General features: G+C 40.6%; 1 protein-coding gene across 5 annotated transcripts in view; it reads right to left on the bottom strand.

Annotated features, from left to right (window-relative positions):
- CPEB3 (cytoplasmic polyadenylation element binding protein 3) overlaps nucleotides 1-24,940 on the bottom strand; it is a 231,018-nt gene that overhangs the window by 45,108 nt on the left and 160,970 nt on the right. For all 5 annotated transcript variants that reach the window (XM_068110056.2, XM_078774597.1, XM_068110050.2 and 2 more), the window contains 2 exons: nucleotides 21,865-22,044; nucleotides 16,277-16,366 (listed from right to left, as the gene is read on the bottom strand). In XM_068110056.2, coding sequence (XP_067966157.1) covers nucleotides 16,277-16,366; nucleotides 21,865-22,044 — 270 coding nt within the window. The remainder of the gene's footprint in view (nucleotides 1-16,276; nucleotides 16,367-21,864; nucleotides 22,045-24,940) is intronic.

Here is a 24,940-nt window from a genome sequence, read left to right as displayed (position 1 = left end):
TAAAAACGATATAATGTAAACCCATGACTCAAGCCTGGGGAAAAAGTGCAAAACAAAGTGCCAGGATACCCATCTGAGGATACCCATCTGAGCCTATTTGCAGCAGATTTTGAAAACCCACAGCTCCCCCACCTGTGTGTGCTGCAACAAAAGCAGATCAAGATAATTTTTGATGTGGGGGCACTGAGAAGGAAACCATCACGAATCGTCAGTGTATGAAGAAACAAATGTGGTTCCTTCAGTGCTCTCTTTGTGAAGCATTGCGTTGACTTGAACAGTCTCGCCAATTTGAAATCCAAGCATAGGCTTGCCAAAGCCAATCTTACCATCTGCTGCAGCCTTATACACCTACCAGCCAAAGGGCTGTTTCAATTCCCCAACCGGTTCGCTGAACACGATGAAAAATTTATTTTACAAAATCCTTCCCCTTTTCAACAAAATGCTGTAAGTATTTGCATCACATTCTACAATATTCAACATTCATTTGCCCAAACATTGTTCAAAATTCAACATGCCTGTTGTCTATGCAGCAGAGCGAACACATACTGTAGACTCATTGCATCAAAGCAGCACTGTCTTGAGAGCCAACGAATGTCTCGTGACCATTTTTTTTTTATGAATGCAGCGACGAGAACTCAGAGCTCCATCTCAACCACGTTGAACTTGCAAAACCTCCTAGTGCATGGTCTTTGAAGCAAGCTCAAACCAGAAATATTACTTGCTTTAAAAGCCTTTAAGATTTACGGGATCATCAGATAATTGGATAATGCACATCACGAGTGTTTCATGGATGGAAGAAAATATATTTTTATTAATAATATTAACACCAACAACAACAACAAAGTTGTGAAGTGTTCAGGAAGAGTTATGCTACAAACTATTCACATCAGTCATTATACAAAATATTCACAATGCTCTATACAAAGCAAGGTGGCATGTGATATCAAAAGCAAAGCCTTTCTGTAATTCATAGATGGGAGGGGAGTGTGGAGAGAGAGGGGAGAATGATTTGACAACATGAAAGCTGCTCGGTTTAGATAAGGGTTGATGCCCAAAACCTGCATGGGGCAGAAAAGCTGAGCTGTTGACCTGATTTCCTCCATGAAATTATTTGAGAAGAAAATTTCGAACACATTCTTAAATAGCTCACCTGACAAAAGAACCAAAATGATTGAAACATCTGCCTGGCTCTGTTTCAGGGTGAACGTTTAATGAAGTGGAAAATACACATGCACAAAGCCGACTCCGCGTGCAACTGGTATGTTGTATCATGTTGAGGAATGAACCCACAATGTTTCTTTGCCTAAATCCTCATGCTAATAAGAATAGCAGTTGAGGTTTCTTTTAAATATCAGATTGAAACAAATTGCAACAATCCAGAAACGATGAAATTGCTAAATGTCTCAAAGGGCTGTTCGGTCATTAACTATGGTGCGCAACATCAGTAGAATAAGTAATTAATTTTCTAAATGCTCATTTTTTAAACAGATGATACCACTTGAATGTCTTGTCGGTATTTCAGTGTGAATTTTTCCCTTTACAAATGCTAAAGCTGTTCAAGCAGCCGAGAAAATGTGAAGATGTATAAGAAAATATCAATGTGTCGAGATAGAAAGAACACAACAAGAAGTGCACTATTTTTGCAGTGCTTGGTCTAATCAGCATAAAATGTTGATCTGATTGCGACAAACCAACGGCAGAGGGTTTCGCAAGAAGACCCAAAAGAGTCGTTTTGGTGTTTAATGACCTTGGGACGAAGTCGAGTAAAGTTGAGCAATGTCACGGAATTGTAAAAACAAGGAAAGTTGAATTTAGACGGCCTCATTTCCATCACCCACGTTCTTAATTTCGCTCTAAAATTACTCAAACAAATATTACGTTCGGTACAAACTTGATATTGACTACAGTTCGAGTGAACCCAGCCACAAGATATTTGTTCGAGACCACACTAGTGTTCGTGAAAGGAGAATAAGACAAATAAGGCAGAATTCAAAAAGAATCGCTGGAAATTCTCGAGGTAAAGTCATCTACACACGGCGAGCCTGAGTTTATAAAAGAGCCGTATAAACAGAAGGAGACAATGAAGGCAGCAGACGTCTGCACCATGCAAGCATTTTCTGGCCTTTCTTCTTCAAACAAAATACTTTTTTCTTGTCTTCACAAAAGTGCTGTTGCTCAGATGGATAGACAACATGAGGACAATGCTTTCCATAGCGCCTTTGTGCTGAATCACAAAATAACTACTGGCAAAATTCTTATCATTGCAGTGCCTTGCCAAAAAACATCACTGAAGGTCACACTGCAAGAACCTATCAGAATCTCACTGCATGGGCGACTATACTTGCATTTTAGGTAATCTCTATCATGAATGTCTCAAATCAAACAGATTTGGCAATGTTGCAGAACGATAAAATGCTAGTCGTACGGAAATTGATTTATGCGGTTTGTGTACTTTGCATAATAAACAAGAAAAAGAGCAATCAGATTGCAAACCCTCGCCAGGATGTATTTTCAGTGGTTTTTAAGGCTTTTGTGTTAAAACAGATATGGCGGCCGAACCACGTGACCGATGACGTCATCATTATTATTATTTTTTCTCCACAAATTTATGCCTACATGACGCTCAAGAAATTTCATCTTCATCGGAAGACGTTTTGTGCTTGTTGAATTATGACGTCATAATGGAGGCACATATGACATCATCATTAACATTTTATTCCCCATGGAGAGTTCTTTGCAATGAGCCATGTCTCAATTTTTTCGATGCAGCGCTTTCGGAGATATAGAGGTGCAACGTTTTTTTTCCCCCAAGATGGCGGCCGAACCACGGGACCTATGACGTCATCATTATTTTTCTCCACATATTTATGCCTACATGATGCTCAATAAATTTCATCTTGATCGGATGAAGTTTTGTACTTGTCAAATTATGACGTCATAATGGAGGCACCTGTGACATCAACATTAACATTAACATTAACATTTTATTCCCCATGGAGAGTTCTTTGCAATGAGCCATGTCTCAATTTTTTCGATGCAGCGCTTTCGGAGATAAAGAGGTGCAACGTTTTTTGTTTTTTTCCAAGATGGCGACCGAACCACGTGACCGATGACGTCATAATTATCATTAAAAAATTCTGCAGGTGGAGTTGCATCTATGGTGAAAATTTACTGTCGATCGGACCAACGGTTGCAGAGAAAATCATATTTATTTATTCTTTGCGGACAAACAGACAAACGGACTCAAATGCAATACCCTCTCCTCAGGTGAGGGTAACTAGAGCGCACTTGGTGGGGGCACATACCTCCGTCAGGCCGAACAGTTTATGTTTTGTATCCCACTGAGGCCGGATCTGGATTGGACCTGAACCAAAATCTACTCGGCTTATTCTTGTCACCTAACCAACTCATCCACCAAGTTTAGACATAACTCGTCCAAAACCTTTTTAAATATCATGTTATATATCACTTTTTCATTTTAAAAATGGTGAAGAATCATTTTAAAAATAAATAATTATTGTATCCGAATCCATATTCAGATCTTCACACAAAATCGAATCTATTTAGTCTTGTCAAACACACAACCTGTCCACCAAGTTTCGTCCAAATCCGTTAATAACTTTTTGAGATATACTGCTATATATTGGTTTTAGCCCTATCACTCAATGGTGATAGGACTTCCGGTCCCTTGGGCGACAAGGCTTGCTTCGAGCTCTCCACGGCATCGAAGTTTGAGTGTTTTCCCATTCGTGTCTTTGTCGGGTTTCCGCTGGTTGTTTTGTTGTGTGTGTGTTGTTGTGTGTTTCTGTTTAGTTTTGGTTTTGTGGTTGTTGTGGATTTGTGTGTGATTGGTCGTTTTTTATTCGCAGAAAGCAGAAACAGGAGCAGAAACAGCAGAGCATGAAAGTTATGAGGCAGCCAGGAAGGCTGCAAAGAAAGAGGTAGCAAAGGCGCAGGAGGCATGTAGGAAAATGTTCGGAGAACGCTTGGATTCGGAAGAGGGTCAGAAAGCAGTATTCAGGATTGCAAAGCACATAGCGCAAGAGAGGTGTGATGTGATGGGGGTGAGTTGCTTGAAGGATGAAGTGGGACAAATCGTTGTCGACCCAGATGGAATTAAAGGAAGATGGAAAAGATATATGGAAATGCTGTTGAATACAGAGAATGAATGGGATGGCAACATAGAGAGTAACCCAGTTTTAGGACCGGCAGAGAAGATAACTGAGAAGGAAGTTGAGGAAGCGATAAAAGCAATGAAGAGTGGAAAAGCGGGAGGGCCGACGGGAGTTGTGGGAGATATGTTGAAGGCAGCAGGAAGTTGGGGTGTGAAGAGAATGACAGAGATCTGTAATCTGGTGGTGAAAGAAGGCCGCATTCCAGTGGATTGGGAAATGAGTACCCTCGTCCCTCTATACAAGGGGAAAGGTGACCCTCTGGAGTGTGGCTCGTACCGAGCGATAAAGTTATTGGAGCATGGAATGAAGGCATTGGAAAGGGTGTTGGAGAGGAGGATAAGGAAGAAAGTGAAGATCGACGCAATGCAGTTTGGATTTATGCCAGGAAGAGGAACGACAGACGTGCTTTTCATTGTGAGGCAGTTGCAGGAGAAGTACATGGAGAAGAGGAAGAAGTTGTTTTTTGGGTTTGTTGATCTGGAGAAAGCATTCGACAGGGTTCCACGCAAAGTATTGACATGGGCATTGAGGAAGTTAAGAGTGGAGGAATAGTTGATCAGAGTAGTGATGGCAATGTACAAAAGAGCGCGCACAGCTGTAAGGACGAAGGACGGGAACAGTGGTGAGTTTGAGGTGAAGGTGGGAGTGCATCAGGGGTCGGTACTAAGTCCACTACTATTTGTAGCTGTGATGGAGGTGCTGGCTCAGAACATAAAGGAGGGTTTACCGTGGGAGTTGTTGTATGCAGATGATCTGGTGTTGATTGCGGAAAGTATGGATGGACTGAAGGAAAAGATGAACAAGTGGAAGGAATGTATGGAGACAAAAGGTCTGAAGGTGAATATCGGAAAGACGAAGGTGATGGCAAGTGGTAAAGCAAGTGGTGAGGTGGAAAGAACTGGGAAGTGGCCGTGTGCTGTGTGCAGGAAGGGTGTCGGAGTGAACTCCATTCAATGTACAATGTGCGCTGAGTGGGTTCATCAAAAATGTAGTGGTCTGAGAGGGTCATTTACCAGTGTGGCAGCTACATTCAAATGTAAGGTGTGCACAGAGGGAGCTGCAGATGGGGGAAATGTTGAGTTGGATCTTGGAGACGGCGTGAAGCTGGAAGGTGTGAAAACATTTTGCTACCTCGGAGACATGCTGAATGGAGAAGGTGGATCAGACTCGGCAACGGTTGCTCGAGTGAGATGTGCATGGAAGAAGTTTCGGGAACTGAGTGGCGTGCTGATGAGGAGGAGAGTGTCGCTGAAGCTGAAGGGAAAGGTGTATGCTGCATGTGTGAGAAGTGTTATGATTTATGGGAGCGAGACATGGGTAATGAACGTAGAGCAGCAACGAAGGCTGGAAAGGGTGGAAATGCGAATGGTTCGATGGATGTGCGGAGTATCGTTGAGAGAGAGGAAGACAAATGATGAATTGCAAAAGATGTTGGGAATATTGCCTGTGATTGATGCTGTGAAGAGGAACAGGTTGAGATGGTTTGGTCATGTGTTGAGAAAGGATGAAAGTGACTGGTTGAGAAGAGTGATGGAAATGAATGTAGAAGGAAGTAGAGGACGGGGAACACCGAGAAAGACTTGGCTAAAGATGGTGGAAGAAGAAATGCGGGCAAGGGGGTTAACAAGGAGAGATGCAGAAAATAGGGCAAAATGGAGAAGATTGTCATGGGGACCGCAAGGCTAACCCCCGCTCTAGCAGGAAAAAGTCCTTAAAATGCATGTTGTACTCAATGGTGAAAAATCACTTTATAAATTCTAAAATCCGGATTCTGATCATCACCAAAATGAAATCAATGCGTCCATGTCAAATATGCTACCTCTCCGCCAACTTTCGCCAAATCCGTCCACAACTTTTTGAGGTATCCTGCTATATGTCGTTTTTGGCCCTATCTCCCAAAAGTGAAGAATCACTTAAAAAATTATTGTAGCCGGACCCGAATCCGGATCTTCACCAAAATCTAATCATTTCAACCTTGTCACAAACACTACCTCTCCACTAAATTTCGTCCGAATCTGTCTACAACGTTTTGAGATATCTTGTTGACAGACAGACAGACAGACAAACAGGGGTGAAAACATAACCTCCATCCACCTTTGGTGGCAGAGGTAATTATTTGCAGTAAGGCACTCCTCGCCATACGCACTCCCGGTTAATAAAGCCTGTTTATCCAACTTGAGAAAGTGCTAATGTGAAAAACCTGCCTTAACAACACATCCTGTTTGGTTAATTTTGCTGAGGTTTCATTTGTATTCTTATTCCCATGACAAACAAACTGGCAGCGTATTTGAAAATGTTAAATTATTTAACAAAGCATTGAAAAATTGTGCTTTTATAAATGTTATATCTGCATTAAATATTTCCAATCAATAACTAGAATGCTTTTATCTCTCAAGGTTTCCAAACATTTGTTATTAAAGAGAAAATGTATTCATGAAGTGAAGGAAAACCTTTTTTTAATATGCAGAGTAAATAATTTACAATGAGAAGACAAACGATATTGTTAGCAAATAATTGAATGAATGAATGATCGTTTTAAGGCCATTTCCCCCGCTAGAGCGGGGGCTAGCCTTGCGGGCCCCATGACAATCATGGTTCCCTGTTTGAGGCAATGTTTTTATGGCCGGATGCCCTTCCTGACGCCAACCCTTAGTTGCCTCTTACGATGTGCAGGGATACAGTGTACCTATTCTAAACCGGGGTACACACCGGGATCATTCATCCCAGCAAGCTGGTACTCAATTTGCCAACCTCAGAAGGATGACAAGCTGAGTCAACCCCCCTGGCGTTAATTCAGCGATCGACCGGGATTCGAACCCAGGACCCTAGGATCCCAAGCCGGCACCCTAACCGCTAAGCCAACACCAGGGTTATTATAAATAAAAATAACCACCTTTAGAGGCCATTTTTCCCCGCAAAGCGGGGGTTGGCCATTTTCGGGAACCGTGGTTGTTGTTGTTTTTCGGTCCCCTTTTTGAAGCAATGTTTAACGGCCGGGTGCCCTTCCTGACGCCAACCCTTTTTGCCGCCTTTAACGACAAACAGGGAATTACCAGTGAACTGGTACACAATTAGCCGACCTCGGAAGGATGACAGGCTGAGTCAACCCCCCTGGCGTTAATTCAGCAATCGACCGGGATTCGAACCCAGGATCCTAGGATCCTAAGCCGGCACTCTAGCCGCTAGCCCAACACCAGGGTACATTATTGGGTTATGTTATTGGGTTATTGGGTCGGGTTATTGTTAGCAAATAATTACTTTATAGAAATGAGCTGACGAAACTGACAAACTCGTCTCCATTCATGACTTCTTTGATGCCCTGGAAAAATTATCTTCCGTTTTGGAGATGACTCCACATCCCACTGCCAGGCAGACAGCAGCTGCATCTCTCTTTGCTGATCTGGAATTCATTAGATGCTGGTCTGATAAATGGATCGTCTTTTTCAATCATGGCAAATCTCAATCTCACACTATCACTCCAGAAAGATTGTCAAATGAAACCACTTAAATTTTTCCATGGTTAGCCACTGGAAGAGGTTCTGTCCCTTGAACTTCTAGGCATCACTATCAATCAAGTCAGGACCTCATCTGGGCCGCCCATATAGCAAAGATGGCTTCCAAAGGCAGCTGCAGACTTTGGCATCCTCTGTAGTACCAAGTAATTATTTCACAAATAAGAACTATATTTAGCTCATAAAGCCTTTGTTTATGGCTCAATGGAATATTGCTATCACCTATGGGCTAGGACCCCAGCATCACAAATCTTTCACTTGTTTCTGTGTAATCTAAAACTTTCAACATTATTGGCCTATACCCCATGACGAGGCCAAAGTGCAATGCCTGTTGCTGTCACATCACATACAGGACCGGTAGCCTCTGTTTCGTTATTGAAATTTAATACCCCTCCTCTGGTGTAGCTCTCACTGTTCTCTCAACCCTCCTGAACTCTTCACTGACACATGCATTATTCCAATAACTACCCCCTGGTTAAACTCAAAATCAAGGCTTTCCACCCACCTCCACTCTTTGTCCCGTTTGTGGAACTGTTACCCAGAGCCGATTCAATCACACTCTTCTTTTCCAGGGTTTAAAGCAAGCAGTAAATCAGCATCTCATATCATCCCTCATTTCATACCATTATATTTTTCTACACCATTAACCCTACCTAACCCAACAGTCTTACTTGCAGGTTACTGTCTCCCGTTCATTAATTCCCCTGCTTGTGTCCATTTGTGGCCCCACTCACCGTTAGTATGCTGCCTTTTTAGTCTATGTCTCCTCGCTCTTCCATGAACCTAGATCTTGTATATAAAATAAATTAAGCCTCATGTTTAGAAAAATAATATGACTCATTTTGTCTTGTTTCCTATCCTTCCAACCATTTTACAAATAACAATGTCTTACTATCATGACTTACACAGCATCTAAATTCAATTCCAACTCCTTTTATTATTATTTGGTCAAATATAAGTTGTCTTTTGTCAAAGGATTCCCTATCCTGGATGACATAATGGCATTGCTTCAAGCCCAACAGTCAGGTGATTGTTGTTGCCGTCTCCATTCATTCCGGAATTGATGATGTTGTTGATGTTGTTGTTGTTCAATGGCCCTTCCACACCCCATCCTTGACTGGTATATCCATGTTATTAAGTAAATAACAAAACAATATGTTAAATGTAACAGGAAAGTAACTTCTCAAGCACTTGACGACAATTCCAGCAAAACAAATAATTTCAAGAATAGACGAGTTTACATAAAAAATGACAAAAGCAAAACTGCACAAACGCACAAATGCCTGGAACATTATGAAATGCACGCAAAAACGCCTGGAACAGCATGAAATGCATGCTCAAATGCCTGGAACAGCATGAAATGTATACAAAAACGCCTGGAACAGCATGAAATTCACAATAGAAAAACAAAACTTTTCTGTCAGAAACACGGAGTAGGAAACAGAGATTATATCTTGGTTAGACAATATTAGACTGGCTCGCCAGCGATCCCACACAGATTTACTCCACACCTCATCCCTCAGATCGGCAGTCTGCAGCCTCCTCACTCTCTGCAGACCTGGACAAAATCAAAGACTGGTCAAACAAGTGGGACATGTCTTTCAATCCTGACAAATCTCACACTCTCACTATGTCTCTCCGAAAAGACCGACTGGAGACAACCCTCCCATCTACTTTCTCAACAATCCTCTCCAAGACGTTCTGTCACTCAAGCTTTTGCGTCTCACTATCTGCCATGATCTATCCTGGGAAAACCACATTTCCAAGATGGCCTCCAAAGCTAGTCGCCGACTGGGCATCCTACGTCGTGCGAAGTCCTTCCTTGGCACACCTGAGCACCTCACCACATACAAGGCTTTCATCCGCAGCTCAATGGAATACTGCTCTCCCCTCTGGGCCGGTGCTCCTGCCTCACACCTAGCTCGGCTTCACGCTGTTGAAACCAAAGCATTCAGAATCATTGGAATCTCCCGCGATGAAGCTGATTGTGAGGGCCTTTCTCTCTCTCTCACCGCCAGCAGGTAGGTGGTCTTTCTGTCTTCTACCGACTCCTATCCGGCCGAGCTCCCCCAGCTCTATCTGTGCTCTGTCCCCCAAATACTCCAACAGGTCGCACAAAATCTGCCAGCAACCCTCTTCTGGTGAAATTGCCAAAATCAAGACCCTTTGCTCACCTTCACTCTTTCATTCCTCTTTACTCCCGCCTCTGGAACAAACTCCCTCACGCTCTTCAATCCCACTCCTCCCTCCAGGTCTTTAAAACAGCTGTTCACCACCATCTCTTGTCTTCCCCCATCCAAAACCTTGATCTTTTCTACTCCCGTTAATTCACCCCAGATCCACTTTTTCTGAAATACCAACTTCTTTCGTGGAAGTCCTAGCAGTATCCATGTGTTTTATACCTCGAAACATCCCCCCCCCCCCCCCCGCCTTCCCATGCCTCCTCCCCCCAAGCCCTCTCCCTCCCACAGATCTCCCGATATCCCTGTTCTCTGATGTTGTACTTGTGTGCTTCCCTCTCTCTCCCCATCTTGTCTCCCGCTCCCTTTATTGTATGTTTTGTGTGTCCGTTTTTTTTTTGTGATTAATGTTAGCTCTTACACGAGCCTCGATCTTGTATACAAAAAAAAGAAAAGAATAATATCCCACATGTACTGAAACTACCAATGGAATACACACATAAGGTCTCCTTGCTGCATTGGATTTGGGGAACGTGAAGGATGGGAGATGATGAGGGAGGAGGGGGGGGGGGGGGGGATCAGGAGTGGGGTTATGAGGAGGTGGGTTAACCAAGCCACCATTTCTGACAAGGAGTTGTCAATAACAATTAAATGGTGCTCTTGTGGTTCATACAATGTGCTGTATATGACATATACCTTGATGGACAAGTTACTCTCTAATATGAATTGTATATTGGTATAGTACATTGGTAAAGTATATTGGGAAAGAAGTAATTGTGTATCATGAGGATCCAGTTGAGGGAGTGAATAATTTTTTCTTGGGTTTGGGGGGCAGGAGAGCTGTCTAAAAGTGTTTGGCTTTTGTATTAAATTTACAAAAAGAGAATAATACTATCAGAAATGTAAATCTGTTGCATACACCCAAAGTTCATACACTTGCGTGGATGCAAAAATCAAAGTGTGAATAAAAGTTTGCATAGTCTTAAAAAAAAAGCATGGAAACTTTGGAACTTTCAAATGTAATTATAAATTATTATTATTATTATTATGATTATGATTATTATTATGTTGAATGTTCCAGTCAAAGACTATATCGTCCTCATCGAGGCCAGGCTTTAAATAAAATAACTGCATTGATAAATGTGAAGAAAGAGAAATAAAAGAGAGAGAATGTAAAGGGGAGGAGTGAAACTGAAAAAGAAAAGTGTATGATGAAAAGTGTATGATGAAAAGTGTTTGATGAAAAGTGTATGATGAAAAGTGTTTGATGAAAAGTGTATGATGAAAAGTGTATGATGAAAAGTGTATGATGAAAAGTGTATGATGAAAAGTGCATGATGAAAAGTGTATCACGAAAAGTGTATGATGAAAAGTGTTTGATGAAAAGTGTATCACGAAAAGTGTATGATGAAAAGTGTATGATGAAAAGTGCATGATGAAAAGTGTATCACGAAAAGTGTATGATGAAAAGTGTTTGATGAAAAGTGTATGATGAAAAGTGTATGATGAAAAGTGTTTGATGAAAAGTGTATGATGAAAAGTGTATGATGAAAAGTGTTTGATGAAAATGTATGATGAAAAGTGTTTGATGAAAAGTGTTTGATGAAAAGTGTATGATGAAAAGTGTTTGATGAAAAGTGTTTGATGAAAAGTGTATGATGAAAATGTATGATGAAAAGTGTTTGATGAAAAGTGTATGATGAAAAGTGTATGATGAAAAGTGTATGATGAAAAGTGTATGATGAAAAGTGTATGATGAAAAGTGTTTGATGAAAAGTGTATGATGAAAAGTGTTTGATGAAAAGTGTATGATGAAAAGTGTTTGATGAAAAGTGTATGATGAAAAGTGTTTGATGAAAAGTGTTTGATGAAAAGTGTTTGATGAAAAGTGTATGATGAAAATGTATGATGAAAAGTGTTTGATGAAAAGTGTATGATGAAAAGTGTATGATAAAAAGTGTATTATGAAAAGTGTATCACGAAAAGTGTATGATGAAAAGTGTATGATGAAAAGTGTATGATGAAAAGTGTATGATGAAAAGTGTATGATGAAAAGTGTATTATGAAAAGTGTATCACGAAAAGTGTATGATGAAAAGTGTATGATGAAAAATGTATGATGAAAAGTGTATCACGAAAAGTGTATGATGAAAAGTGTATGATGAAAAGTGTATGATGAAAAATGTATGATGAAAAATGTATGATGAAAAGTGTATCACGAAAAGTGTATGATGAAAAGTGTATCACGAAAAATGTATGACGAAAAGTGTATCACGAAAAGTGTATGATGAAAAATGTATAATGAAAAGTGTATGATGAAAAGTGTATCATGAAAAGTGTATGATGAAAAGTGTATGATGAAAAGTGTATGATGAAAAGTGTATGACGAAAAGTGTATGACGAAAAGTGTATGACGAAAAGTGTATGACGAAAAGTGTATGATGAAAAGTGTATGACGAAAAGTGTATGATGAAAAGTGTATTATGAAAAGTGTATGATGAATAGTGTGTGATGAAAAGTGTATGATGAAAAGTGTATGATGAAAAGTGTATGATGAATAGTGTGTGATGAAAAGTGTATGATGAAAAGTGTATGATGAATAGTGTGTGATGAAAAGTGTATGATGAAAAGTGTATGAGGAATAGTGTGTGATGAAAAGTGTATGATGAAAAGTGTATGATGAAAAGTGTATGATGAAAAGTGTATGATGAAAAGTGTATGATGAAAAGTCTATTATGAAAAGTGTGTTATGAAAAGTCTATTATGAAAAATGTATGATGAAAAGTGTACGATGAAAAGTGTATGATGAAAAGTGTATGATGAAAAGTGTATGATGAAAAGTGTATGATGAAAAGTGTATGATGAAAAGTGTATGATGAATCGTGTGTGATGAAAAGTGTATGATGAAAAGTGTATGATGAATAGTGTGTGATGAAAAGTGTATGATGAAAAGTGTATGATGAAAAGTGTATGATGAAAAGTGTATGATGAAAAGTGTATGATGAATAGTGTGTGATGAAAAGTGTATGATGAAAAGTGTATGATGAATAGTGTGTGATGAAAAGTGTATGATGAAAAGTGTATGAGGAATAGTGTGTGATGAAAAGTGTATGATGAAAAGTGTATGATGAAAAGTGTATGATGAAAAGTGTATGATGAATAGTGTGTGATGAAAAGTGTATGATGAAAAGTGTACGATGAAAAGTGTATGATGAAAAGTGTATGATGAATAGTGTGTGATGAAAAGTGTGTGATGAAAAGTGTATGATGTTTGTTTGCAAGAAAGAGAGATTGAAGCTAGCCAGCTATCTGTAGTTTGAGTGAGACAGAACGTAAGACCAGCAATCCTGACACCGAGCATGTAAGATGGTTCCGGGCACCACTTTAACGCTCCTAAGTCCGAACGGTAGTACTACCCTGAGCAGTTGCTGTCTACAACCTACTACCGATCTATTACCTACTACCTGTCAAGTTGCTACCTACAAAACTGGTCCAACTGGATGGGTGTTTTTTCGGAGACACCATCTCCTTACTGGATGGCTGTTGGCTCCTGAAGGGAGCTCATCCCCCTTTAACAAATATTGTTTTTAGTCCTGCAGGGTGTCACAGTCACCATCCCCCTTGGCAAGCCAGTGAGGGTAGTCAGTTTAGTCACCGAATACCTGACCATGCAGCAGGTAGCACTGGGTTACATGTTACCAGCGGCAGTCAAGAGAATTACCAGTATGAATTTTGGATCTCGTGAACCTTTTAAGTTTCTTATTATTATTTATAAGTTTCCAATATATTCAACAAAAAGGATTATAGTCTTTGTAAATATTAATAAATAGCATCAGTGGATAATTAGTACCTTTTAGCCTACCTTCAAATTCTGTTCACAGTAAACATCCCAGATTTCTCGTGGTCTTTGCAAGGTTTTAATTTAGTGTTGTAGTGACGCCTCCTGCCAAATACTTCTAGTGTTGGCGACATTGCCCTCAGTATGCTACTGCCTCCACATTCTCCTCCCCACCCCAACTCTAACCACCCATGAATGCCACATATTAACCAGTTTAGTTCAGATGCTATGGTGTGTAACATTATGGCAATGCATCAATTCCAAATGATTGAGTAATCCCTCCTGATGGAAAGAAATACTTCATCAATTTATTCGCAACTTCTGGGTACGATTTTAAAAAGTATGAATTGACTAATCAATGCATCAATGACTGACACACACAGACACAGACACAGACACAAACACACACACACAAAACGCAGAGGCACACACGCAGAGGCACACACACACACATACAGGGGCACACGCACATAGTGGCGCGCGTGCACGCACGCACACACACACGCACGCACACACACACACACACACACACACACACACACACACACACACACACACACACCTCTCTCTGTCCAAATGTATCAAGTAAAGTAAAGTCCAATTCAAAGTTGATCCTGTGATAATAGCTTGTAATTAATTTGGCTAACCTCCAGTTTAAAATGGCACCACCAATTCTTATTTTACAGGAATTTGAAACATCAAGGAAGGCCAAAAAAAAAAAAAAAAACCAAAAAATTAGCATTATTTAATTGCATGCTATTTTAAAGTTAACTTGCTTGCTAAACACAAAAAAATCCAGACGAGTGTTTTGGAAAGAAATTTAAAAATAACACCCCCCTGGAAACTAAAGCTAACAGAGTTTAAACAGGAGAGAATTTAACAGTGACATTAAACAACATACCCATGATTGTGTATAATGGTTTAGTGAAAAGCTACCTTTAGTAAAAAACTGTAATGAAACCTTTAATTGCTGCAACAACTGAGGCCATTTTAAAAAGGATCACCAACTTCAAGCACAGATGCAGATTATATTTTTGAAGCAGAAGGGAAACAAACATCTTTCTGTCCTGTGCTTGCTTGTGCTGGGGAAGCAAAATTACTCCTAAACTCCTGTAAAGCCGCCAACTTTTAGTGCAATGCGAGGAACAGCAAGTGCGCTTAAGCTTGGCTGTATTTATGTCTCTCACAAATGCCGGTCACGTCAGGCCAACCAAAAATTCGGTTCAGAGGCTCCGTGATCGAGGACAGTGTCAACATGTCCGTAGCGACCAAACAGCATAAGCTTTGTGCCCACCACGGTGGAGGCATGTTGGCACAGGCCAAGAGCAGGTCACCCTGCTCTGCCTAACAAAGGCCAAAGTGAAGGGTCTGCCAAAAAGGCAGTGGTTGAGAAGAGCAGCAACTTTTCAATGAGCAAAATCACAAGATTTTGGAGACACTATGAGCTCACAGAACACAAGGGCTTTCAGTTGCGTCAATCGGGTTCAAATTTGGCAGCCAGGATGTGTCACTACTGAGCGCGTTCCAAAGAAAGTAGAACCACATTTGCAAATACAGGAAGTGTGTACAAATTACCTTGTCTATCAATGGCTATGCATTCATTCCCTTGTGTATGTATATGCATGTATGTATACATGTATGTATGTATGTGTATATATATATATATATATATATATATATATATATATATATATATATATATATATATATATAAATGAATGATCGTTTTAAGGCCATTTTCCCCGCTACAGCGGGGGTTAGCCTTGCGGGCCCCATGACAATCATGGTTCCCTGTTTGAGGCAATGTTTTTATGGCCGGATGCCCTTCCTGACGCCAACCCTTGGTCGCCTCTTACGATGCGCAGGGATACGGTGTATCTATTCTAAATCGGGGTACACACCGTGATCATTCATCCCAGCAAGCTGGTACTCAATTTGCCGACCTCGGAAGGATGACAGGCTGAGTCAACCCCCCTGGCGTTAATTCAGTGATCGATCCGGATTCGAACCCAGGATCCTCGGAATCCAAGCCGGCACCCTAACCGCGAAGCCAACACCAGGCTATATATAAAAATATATATAAATATATATATATATATATATATATATATATATATATATATATATATATATATATATATATATATATATATATATATATATATATGAGCTCACAGAACACAATGTGATATATATATATATATATATATATATATATATATATATATATATATATATATATATATATATTACATAGTAGACATTTATCACACAAAGTACTCAACGAGCTTGTGAAAATTTTCAGCATGTTGAAGGGTAATGTACATATTAAGTATACAGCAATGGTAGAATATTATGCCTCACCTCGTCACCGTATGACTGGCCTTTCATTGTTACAGTGAGGAACAAAAGTAGGCAATGGTTTGCCTAATAATCCTATTACAGGTTTTTCATGAAAATCACAAATCGACATGTGTCGGCCCTTTGCATAATTATAGTGTTTTGTTTTATTAAGTCTAGTCTTCGTATTGATATAACACTGTGTGTCGAGACAGATTTTGAAAAGGCCAACCTTTTGGTGGGAAGTAAGACTTGCTCTCAGCCTTGTGTGGCCAATCCACCACGAGTAGGCCAAACCGTCGGAAGCTGGCTGTTATTTCATCTGTGGGAACAGGTAATTAAGTCACCTTCAAAGCAACACTGATGCGTATTGACTAAAGCCGTCAGTTTGTCGATGTCATTGCTGAAAGGTGAGCATTGTAAAGAAAGCATCAAGTGTATTGGATTATGATGATTTAGTCAGCAGTACTGAAGAAGTCATACTGCTTACATTTGAACATGAGCCATTGCCTCAGGGAGCTACATGCTTAGCCAGAAAGCCACAATATAGACATTTCTCATGTCTCGCCCTGCCATCAGCCCTTTGCATTAATCAAGTGTCAAACCATCTCCCACTCCCCACACACTTTTACCGACGAGTCATGGCCACTCAGCACTGACAAATACCACTTGTGAAATTCCAGTGCTATTGGTTGTCATGACTGGAATTGCAGCTTTGTCAAAGCCGGTAGCAGACAAAAAAAATCACTTAAGGGTGAAAAAGTACTTTTCTAAGGGCCTAGCATGCAATCATCAAAGCTATGATACCCCTAACATTAATTAATCACATTGTAATTAAACGTTAATTGTCATATTTAAAAAACCCGCAAGATCCACCAAGACTCAAAATCAATTTTAACTCCATATTCATCAAATTTTGTCATACAACACAAAAATGCCCATAAGACGCAAAAACGCTCTCACATAATCGTACAATGAAATAGTTAGATCCTAACATTAAGAACTAGAATGGCACTTGGTAGAGCGCATACCTCCGCCAGGCTAAACAGTTTATGTTTTGTATCCCACTGAAAGGCGGATCTGGATCCAGACCTGAACCAAAATCTATTCGGCTTGTTATTGGCATCTAACAAACTCATCCACCACGTTTGGTCATAACTTGTCCTAGTTTTGAAATATCAGGTGAGATATTGTATTTGGCCCCATTTCTCAATGGTGAAGAATCACTTAAAATGTTTAAAAAAAAATTCTCATATCCAGATTCCAATCTTCACCAAAATCTAATCATTTCATCCTTGTCACACACCCAACCTGTCCACCAAATTTCATCTGATTCCGTTCATTGCCTTTTGAGATACCCTGCTCACAGACAAACACATAAACAGACAGACAGATTACAGAATCCCAAAAAATTGAAATAATGCACCCTGTAAGCTGTATGATCACATTTCAAAAAGGTTTACATATTTTAACCCCAAAACAAGACGAAAAAGACATAAAATGTCATAGCCCCCACCGTGGTTTTAATAATTTTGCTGTACGGAGTTAAAGGCTGTCAGGACAGACAACTTGTAGTGCAAATACATCTCCACAAATATGTCTGAAAATAATCACAATATTAAATAACAAGTCGGTGGCTGAATTGACTTGCAGGGATGAAGAACAGTCATCATGTCGATACTCTTATGTCCTCAACACGCTTTGGATGCAGGAATTTTGCAGGGATATCACAAAATCCCTGAGCATGATGTCATTTACCAACTGGGCTTGTATTTACATAGGATGTTCCAGGACAATCCAAACTTCAATCTTAAAACTCACAGAGCTAAGCAGACGTTTGTAAAACAACTGCCCAATCATATTACCTTGGCCAATGAAAAGTCCCAAAATGCCAAGGTTATTAGATCTATGTGGAAAGTTAGGAATTGAGGGATTTGTTTGCAGCAAAAAATAAAAAGGCGGTTAAAGAAAAGAGCAATGAAGGAATGAAAAATTCTAGTGGAAATGTGATGGAGTTCCACGGAGCAAGATGACATGGGATGGACGAAACAAAATTAGAGTGAACATGAAAGATCCGAACGCGGATGGGATTGACACGAGATGGTGATATTTCACATTAAGTAACTAGTAAAGTTGGGGTTTGGTACAAGGTATTATTAACTTTTTCAATCACTTCCATTGAAGTATTCCATAACATGATTATGAACCATGAGCAGAGTATCCACCCTCTGTGTGGATGGAGTTTGTGCATTACTTCCTGAAAAACGTATAGTCTGTATGTGAAATATCACATAACTGGTTGCTCGTAGGCCGTAGTTACCACATAACTGGTTGCTCGTAGGAAGACACCTAACGCCGAAAGAGACAATTCTAATTTGGCTCACACATGTGTAGGAGTTTCCCACCTTATCTGTCTATGGTCATTGGTCTCAGAGTAGTTATCGGACAAAGTGGTGGGATAGGTCCGCCACGATGGAGAAATAACTCAAATAATAACAACTATGAGAAATCCTAACATAAAAGGGGGAAAAAAAAAAAAAAGTCTCGAATTTTCTTTAAAAAAACATTTCACGGAAAACTTAAGGACCCCCAGGCCCCAGAGTACATCCTGAAAATTTGGTATCAATCGGCTCAAGCATCTCGGAGAAGTTACTGGACAAAGACATATAGACATTCACACGTTTCCTTTTATTTATTAAACAAGACCAAAAGTCTAACAGCGGCGTAGCTGGGCTTGGAAAATATTATAAACCACAAACACACACGATTAGCTTTTTAAACAGTCGCAAATGCTGTTTACAACATAAAACAAAGAAATTTGGAGGAATCCCGACATCCATGAGGTAAGTTTTACTTACAGAACTGAGCAAAGATCTACTGTAATCTATATACCCCACAAGGGTTGGGGTGTGCTCATTTCCCAAGCAGCTAGCTAGTGCTTGCCCAGCCAGCCGTTCCTTAAGGATTTTGAATGGAGTGCTTGCTCGAATGCTTTAACCACTTGGCGATCTCTCCACAAGAAACTTGGCAAATGAACACATACCCAATGTTCTTGAGACCTGACCATAGATCGACTGTAATCTGTACACCCTAAAGAGGCATGACCTTTCCTGCCGAACTCGAAGTGAGCGGGTGTTTACGCCGTAATGACATCATATACCGAATGACGTAACATGATGGCCGGACACAAAACTTCCGCTACTTTAATATATATAAGATATATATTGTCGTGCGGCCGTCTTTGATTAAAATCAGACGGTCACGGAAGCCGATCGCGAAGGCCTTAGCCCCTGAGTCGAAAACTCAATGGTGGACTCCGGAACCAAAAAGCTACAGCAAAGCGCGCAGGATGCAGGATGGAGGATGGAGGGGGGGGGGGGGGGCGGCGCGACACCCCTGCAGCCTTACCTGTTAAAATCAACCACGCAGAAAACTGCGTTCAAGTATGTACAGAAAATAATACAAGGGTTTATTAAAGTAAAAAGGCAAGGACAGGAAAAGCACGCGCTAGTAATAAATATCCTAATCGGGACGTCCCTACACGACAGATCTCAAACACAGACGAGGGAAAAGAATACCAAAAGAAATGTCTCGTCATGCAATTGTGAGTGCGCAGCTCGGTCTTATCTGTCCGTCGTCTTCAATCTTCGTTGCTCACATGCAGCTCCTTTCGTCCAGCGGCACGCCTCGCTCCGAGCTCCAATCAATCGAGCACCGCTCCAGGCACCGAGCGCCACGAGGTCGACCCTTGCGCACGGTCGACAAGCCAACTCGGATCGCACCACGACTGCCAACTCAAACCGTGAACTGCGAACCAAACTGGTCAACTGCTCGCAACTGACAGGGCCGGGATCTCTGTCTGAACCGCTTGCCAACTGCTCTGGCTGGGAAAACTCTTCTCCACTCCTCAACTCGGGCAACTCTCTCACTCACTGCAAAGTCTCCCAACTCTACTCACTGGCGCTCGGCGCTTCCTTACATAACCTTCCCACGGTGGTGACGTCAGCCCTGGCACGCCATCCAATCAGTGTCCTCCACTGACTCGCCCACCGCGCCTCCCAACCTCGCTCCCTACTCCGTGGTCATAGCGCGTGCTATTCCAGGTGGACAGGCCCGCCGGAGGTGTAGGTGGCGGCGGCCATTATCGGCGGTGTCCCGGCCTGGTTTCCTTTTGCCGGTTCTTTTTCAGAGTCTCGTCAGGGAAGGGAATTTATTTAATGTTGCACAAAGGAGATCCTAACTACGTGTCTAAGTGGTGTGCAGTGCCATACGGGACAAAGGGTTGGCTGACCAGGTGAGACACACAGGGGCGTTATCTTTTAATCCCTAACTTTATTTAACACACGAACATCCAGGTATGTCCACAGAAAAACTCTTAACCGACAAAATGCCTAAACACACAGAACTTATTACAGGTAGATTCCTTACTGCGACAGACGAATACCTACCTACTCAGATCTATCTGGCTCTACATATTGCTACCCCTACCGACATAACAATATTTAACCTCCAGTAACGTTGCAGTCACTACAAATGGATTAGTGTTACAATTGGGTTTACTATAATAATAACGTTGCTTTATTATTACGAAAATTATATTATTAATAAAAAACCAAGGTGAATTCCTTACTTCCGCGGTTGCACCGCTTCAATCCATCAACTTTCATTCACGACATTGGGATCAAAGTGTTATGGTTATATTTGCTATAATATTATTATTACTACAAAAACGTTACCACTGTATTAAGAAACCTGGGTTTAATTTGTCCGAAGCGGACTGTGAGTCCTAACGCCTAAGGCCGATACGTACCGTATTGTTGGAAGAGACGTAATGTCTATGCTTTCGATATTTGATGGTCATTTTAACAATCGGTTTGTTTGTGTTTCACACTGAATGAAAAACGTAAAGGTAGAGCATGGCGATTGTGATATATGACAGGTTCGACGATATGTTCGGCATGAACGGCATATGAATCAAAATGGCGGTGTGTGGAGACTCAGATGCTGTACGGCTGTACTGACAGCAGACGTAATCACATCACCCTGTCATAGTGTCATATGACCAGATTCTCAGCTCTGATTGGTATACGTTTGAGGGGACATACATACATACATACATGCATACATACATACAGACAGACGGACAAACACTGCTCTAGACGGCTCTGCCCGATGGGCTACGCCGTAAAAATAAAAATAAAAGACGTTTCCTGTTTTAAAGAAGCACCGTTTCAGGAACATATCTTCACATATATTAAGCCTTGGTTGTTGATCAATATTTTAATGCAAAGTTTTTCCCATTTTTACAACACAAACACACACACACACACACACACACACACACACACACGTACGTACGTACACACACATGTACGTACACACACACACACACACACACACACACACACACACACAAGCATGCAGGACGCAAGACACACACACTTTTTTTTTTGGTATACAAGATCGAGGCTCGTTTAAGACCTAGCATATCAAACACATATTAGCACATAAAAAACAAAAAACATAAAGACACGTAAAACAATAAAGGGAGGTGGAGACAAGATGGGGAGAGAGAGAGGGAAGCACACAAGCACAACAGTAGAGAACAGGGCTGTTTGAAGGGAGAGGGCTGGGGGGGAGGAGGGAAAAGGTAGGGGAGGGGGGCGGGGAGGGGGAGAGAAGGGGTACACGGCACAAAACAACTTCTTTCAAAACAACTTCAAACAGTCAAACAACTTCACGGTATAAAACAAACACCAAAACAACACTTTTGCCTGAGAAAAGTTTCAGCACACTCCACTACCACTTCCCCAACCCTACCTTCGTCGATATCTGGAGGTAAGCCCCCAACGAAGACTTTGCGTGAGTAGCGCTCGCCGTGCTCTCCATTCTGGCTGCGAGGAGAGCAGCGCGAGGGTGAGCTAAGGCTTGAAGCAGCAGACTGATCACCATGTCCATCGTCCAAAAAGCCATCCTCGAGTGGGAACAGGGACGAACGACCTGGGAGGAAGGAGGGAGGGATAACACATTTATAGACATTTTGCTGGATATATATATACTGACTGACAAGTGCACAAATATTTTCACTCAGGTGTGCAACAATGCACTTTTGGATATTGATAGGCTATAGAATTCGATTTTGCGATTTGTCTTGCATAAATGATTTATGGGTACACAATTTATCATCAAATGATGAATATCAAACAATGAACGGTCGGTAATCTAAACCTCGCTGTTACACTCAAAATGGCAAAAGATTATATGCAAAGCATCATTGCTTTAATGAGTTGAAAATGAATCAAATCAAATGTGCAAAATGTAAACAAAGACAAAAAATGCATGCAGATGAAAACTGAAGGTCCAGGAATCAATGGTGGAAAATGCCATCCATTAGTGCAAAAATGATGGAGAGAACTTGCATAAATCAAAGCAATCAAGCAATACATGAAGGTCGATCCGTTGAAACTGCCAAAACGTTCGGCAATTTCTTTCCTCTAAATGTACGTGACATGTCATGCAAGCTTGAACTTGACCGGACCACGACAGATCTTTGACAAAGTGCAAAGCAAGGCCAGATGGAAAATGGTGCTATTTTTCTGCAACGGAGCATTCCTTTTGGATGGACAAAACTAAAGGATAACTACAAATGACAGGCAATACATCAAATGTAAGTGGCTTGCTAGGGATAGTAAGTGCCAAGAGCTACCTGCAGGCTGAACAATTACTCTTTATAAAAACTCAATTTTCAATTAAAACGATCAAGCGTTGCAGTAATGGTCAAACTTTGCAAAATGAGAAACTATACAAATTAATCCCTCAATTTGTTTTTCACTTTTAATTTGGTAATATGTAATTTAATTAGCAGCTCAATTGAAGTTGCTCTGGCTTCATCGAGTGCTCCTTTAAGAACAGAACTGTGCATATTGAGATATAATTGGCTGCCAAATAAGCAAGCAGACAGTCCAGAAAACAAAAAACAACAAGTCTTCCTTCTGTTAAAACTATAAAAAAGAACATCGGAATAATGCACTTTGTCCAAGTAGAATAGGCCATAAGAGAATAACATCAAACACATAAGAGAGATTTTCAACTGCAGCCATTCCACGACTTTTCTACTCAAAAGATAAGCACATTCAGAAGAGCTATCCTTCAGCTTTGGTCACAAAAAGGCAAAAAGGGTTTGTAATTCAAGCAATGATTATGCTTACGACCCTTTGTGAGTTTTCGTTACTAGCAAGTTGCCCGTGTCTGCACAAGATTCTAAACAGGGTAAGGATGAAAGTGGCAAAAATGCAAATGGCGTTTTCTGTCATCGAGCCAGAAAGCAAGTATTCTCGTTTATTGCCACAACCGATGTAACTTAAATGCTCGCATGGCGGCGAGGTGGTCCATTTGAAACTGTTTCTTCGATACAGTCTACACCCCCTTTCGGAATTTTCCTATAGAAAGTCTAAACCCCCTTTCGGAATTTTTACCTTTTGTCGCCTTATAGCTTGGAATTAACTTGCTTTAAATCAGAATTTTTATCAACACATCGTAACCCACAACTTTCAAGTTAAGAACAAATTCTACAAATTTCAGAAAATGAATTAAAAGCACAAAACTAGACTATGTTGGTTGGATAAGTGTCCACCCCACTGGGATAATACTTGGTGGAAGCACCTTTGACAGCAATTACAGCTGTAAGTCTGTTGCGATAGGTCTCTACCAACTTTGCATACCTTGATTGGGCAATATTTGCCCATTCTTCTGTACAAAACTGTTCAAGCTCAGTCAAGTTGCATGGGGCGGGGGGGGGGGGGGGGGGGGGTTGATGGACAGCAATCTTCAAGTCATGCCACTGATTTTTGATTGTATTTTGGTCGGGGCTCTGATTAGGCCACTCAAGGGCATTTATCTTTTTGTTACTTAGCCACTCCAGAGTAGCTTTGGCTTTAAGGCCATGTGAACTTCCATCACAAGTTCTGCTTTCTTGCAGAGGGCAGCAGGACTAACAAAACATACAATAAAGGGAGTGCGAGAGAAGATGGGGAAAGAGAGGGAAGAACACAAGTACAACAAAATTTAATCATTTCTAATCTAATCTAATAATCTTCATCAAAACCTAATCATTTCGTCCTTGTGACATACGCTACATCTCTGCCAAATTTCGTCTGAATCCGTCCACAACTTTTTGAGATATTTTGTTCACAAACAAACAGATAGATGAAAAATCACTCATAGAGCGACACTTGGCAAAACAGAACAAAATAGAATGGCACTCAGTAGAGCATCCTTTTGACGTCAAAAATCATTAGTGGTTGAAATCAGTGACCTGATATGCAAATCGTCTTCAAAGTTTAAGTTAATGTGATGAAAATTTGCAATTTTAGAAATTTGGCCTATGTTGACCTCAAAAATAGTTGGTGGTTGGTTTCAGTAAGCTGATATGCAAATCCTATTCAGATTTCAAGTCAATCGGATGAAAATTGAGGATTTTAGGAATTTCAAAAAAGTGGTTGACCTATGGCCTATGTTGACCTTATGACCTATGTTGGTCTCAAAAAAAGTTAGTGGTTGAATTCAGTTAGCTGATATAAAAATCCTATTCAAATTTCAAGTCAATCGGATGAAAATTGAGAATTTTAAAATTGTTGTTGACCTTTGGCCTATGTTGACCTTTTGGCCAAAGCTGATCTAAAAAAAATAGTTGGTGGTTGAATTTAGTTTGCCGATTTGTAAATCCCATTCAAATTTCAAGTGAATGGGATGAAAATTGAGGATTTTATAAATTTGAAATTGTTGTTCACCTTTCGCCTTTGTTGACCTTTTGGCCTATCTGATCTCAACAATAGTTGGTGGTTGAATTCAGTTGGCCGATATGAAAATCCTATTCAAATATCAAGTCAATCAGATG

The sequence above is a fragment of the Myxine glutinosa genome, chromosome 3 (assembly GCF_964187855.1).
Source record: "Myxine glutinosa chromosome 3, kmMyxGlut1.1, whole genome shotgun sequence".
In the NCBI taxonomy this organism is placed as follows: domain Eukaryota; kingdom Metazoa; phylum Chordata; class Myxini; order Myxiniformes; family Myxinidae; genus Myxine; species Myxine glutinosa.
Note: the sequence above shows the minus strand (reverse complement) of the source record. Positions and strands in the feature narration are given on the sequence as shown.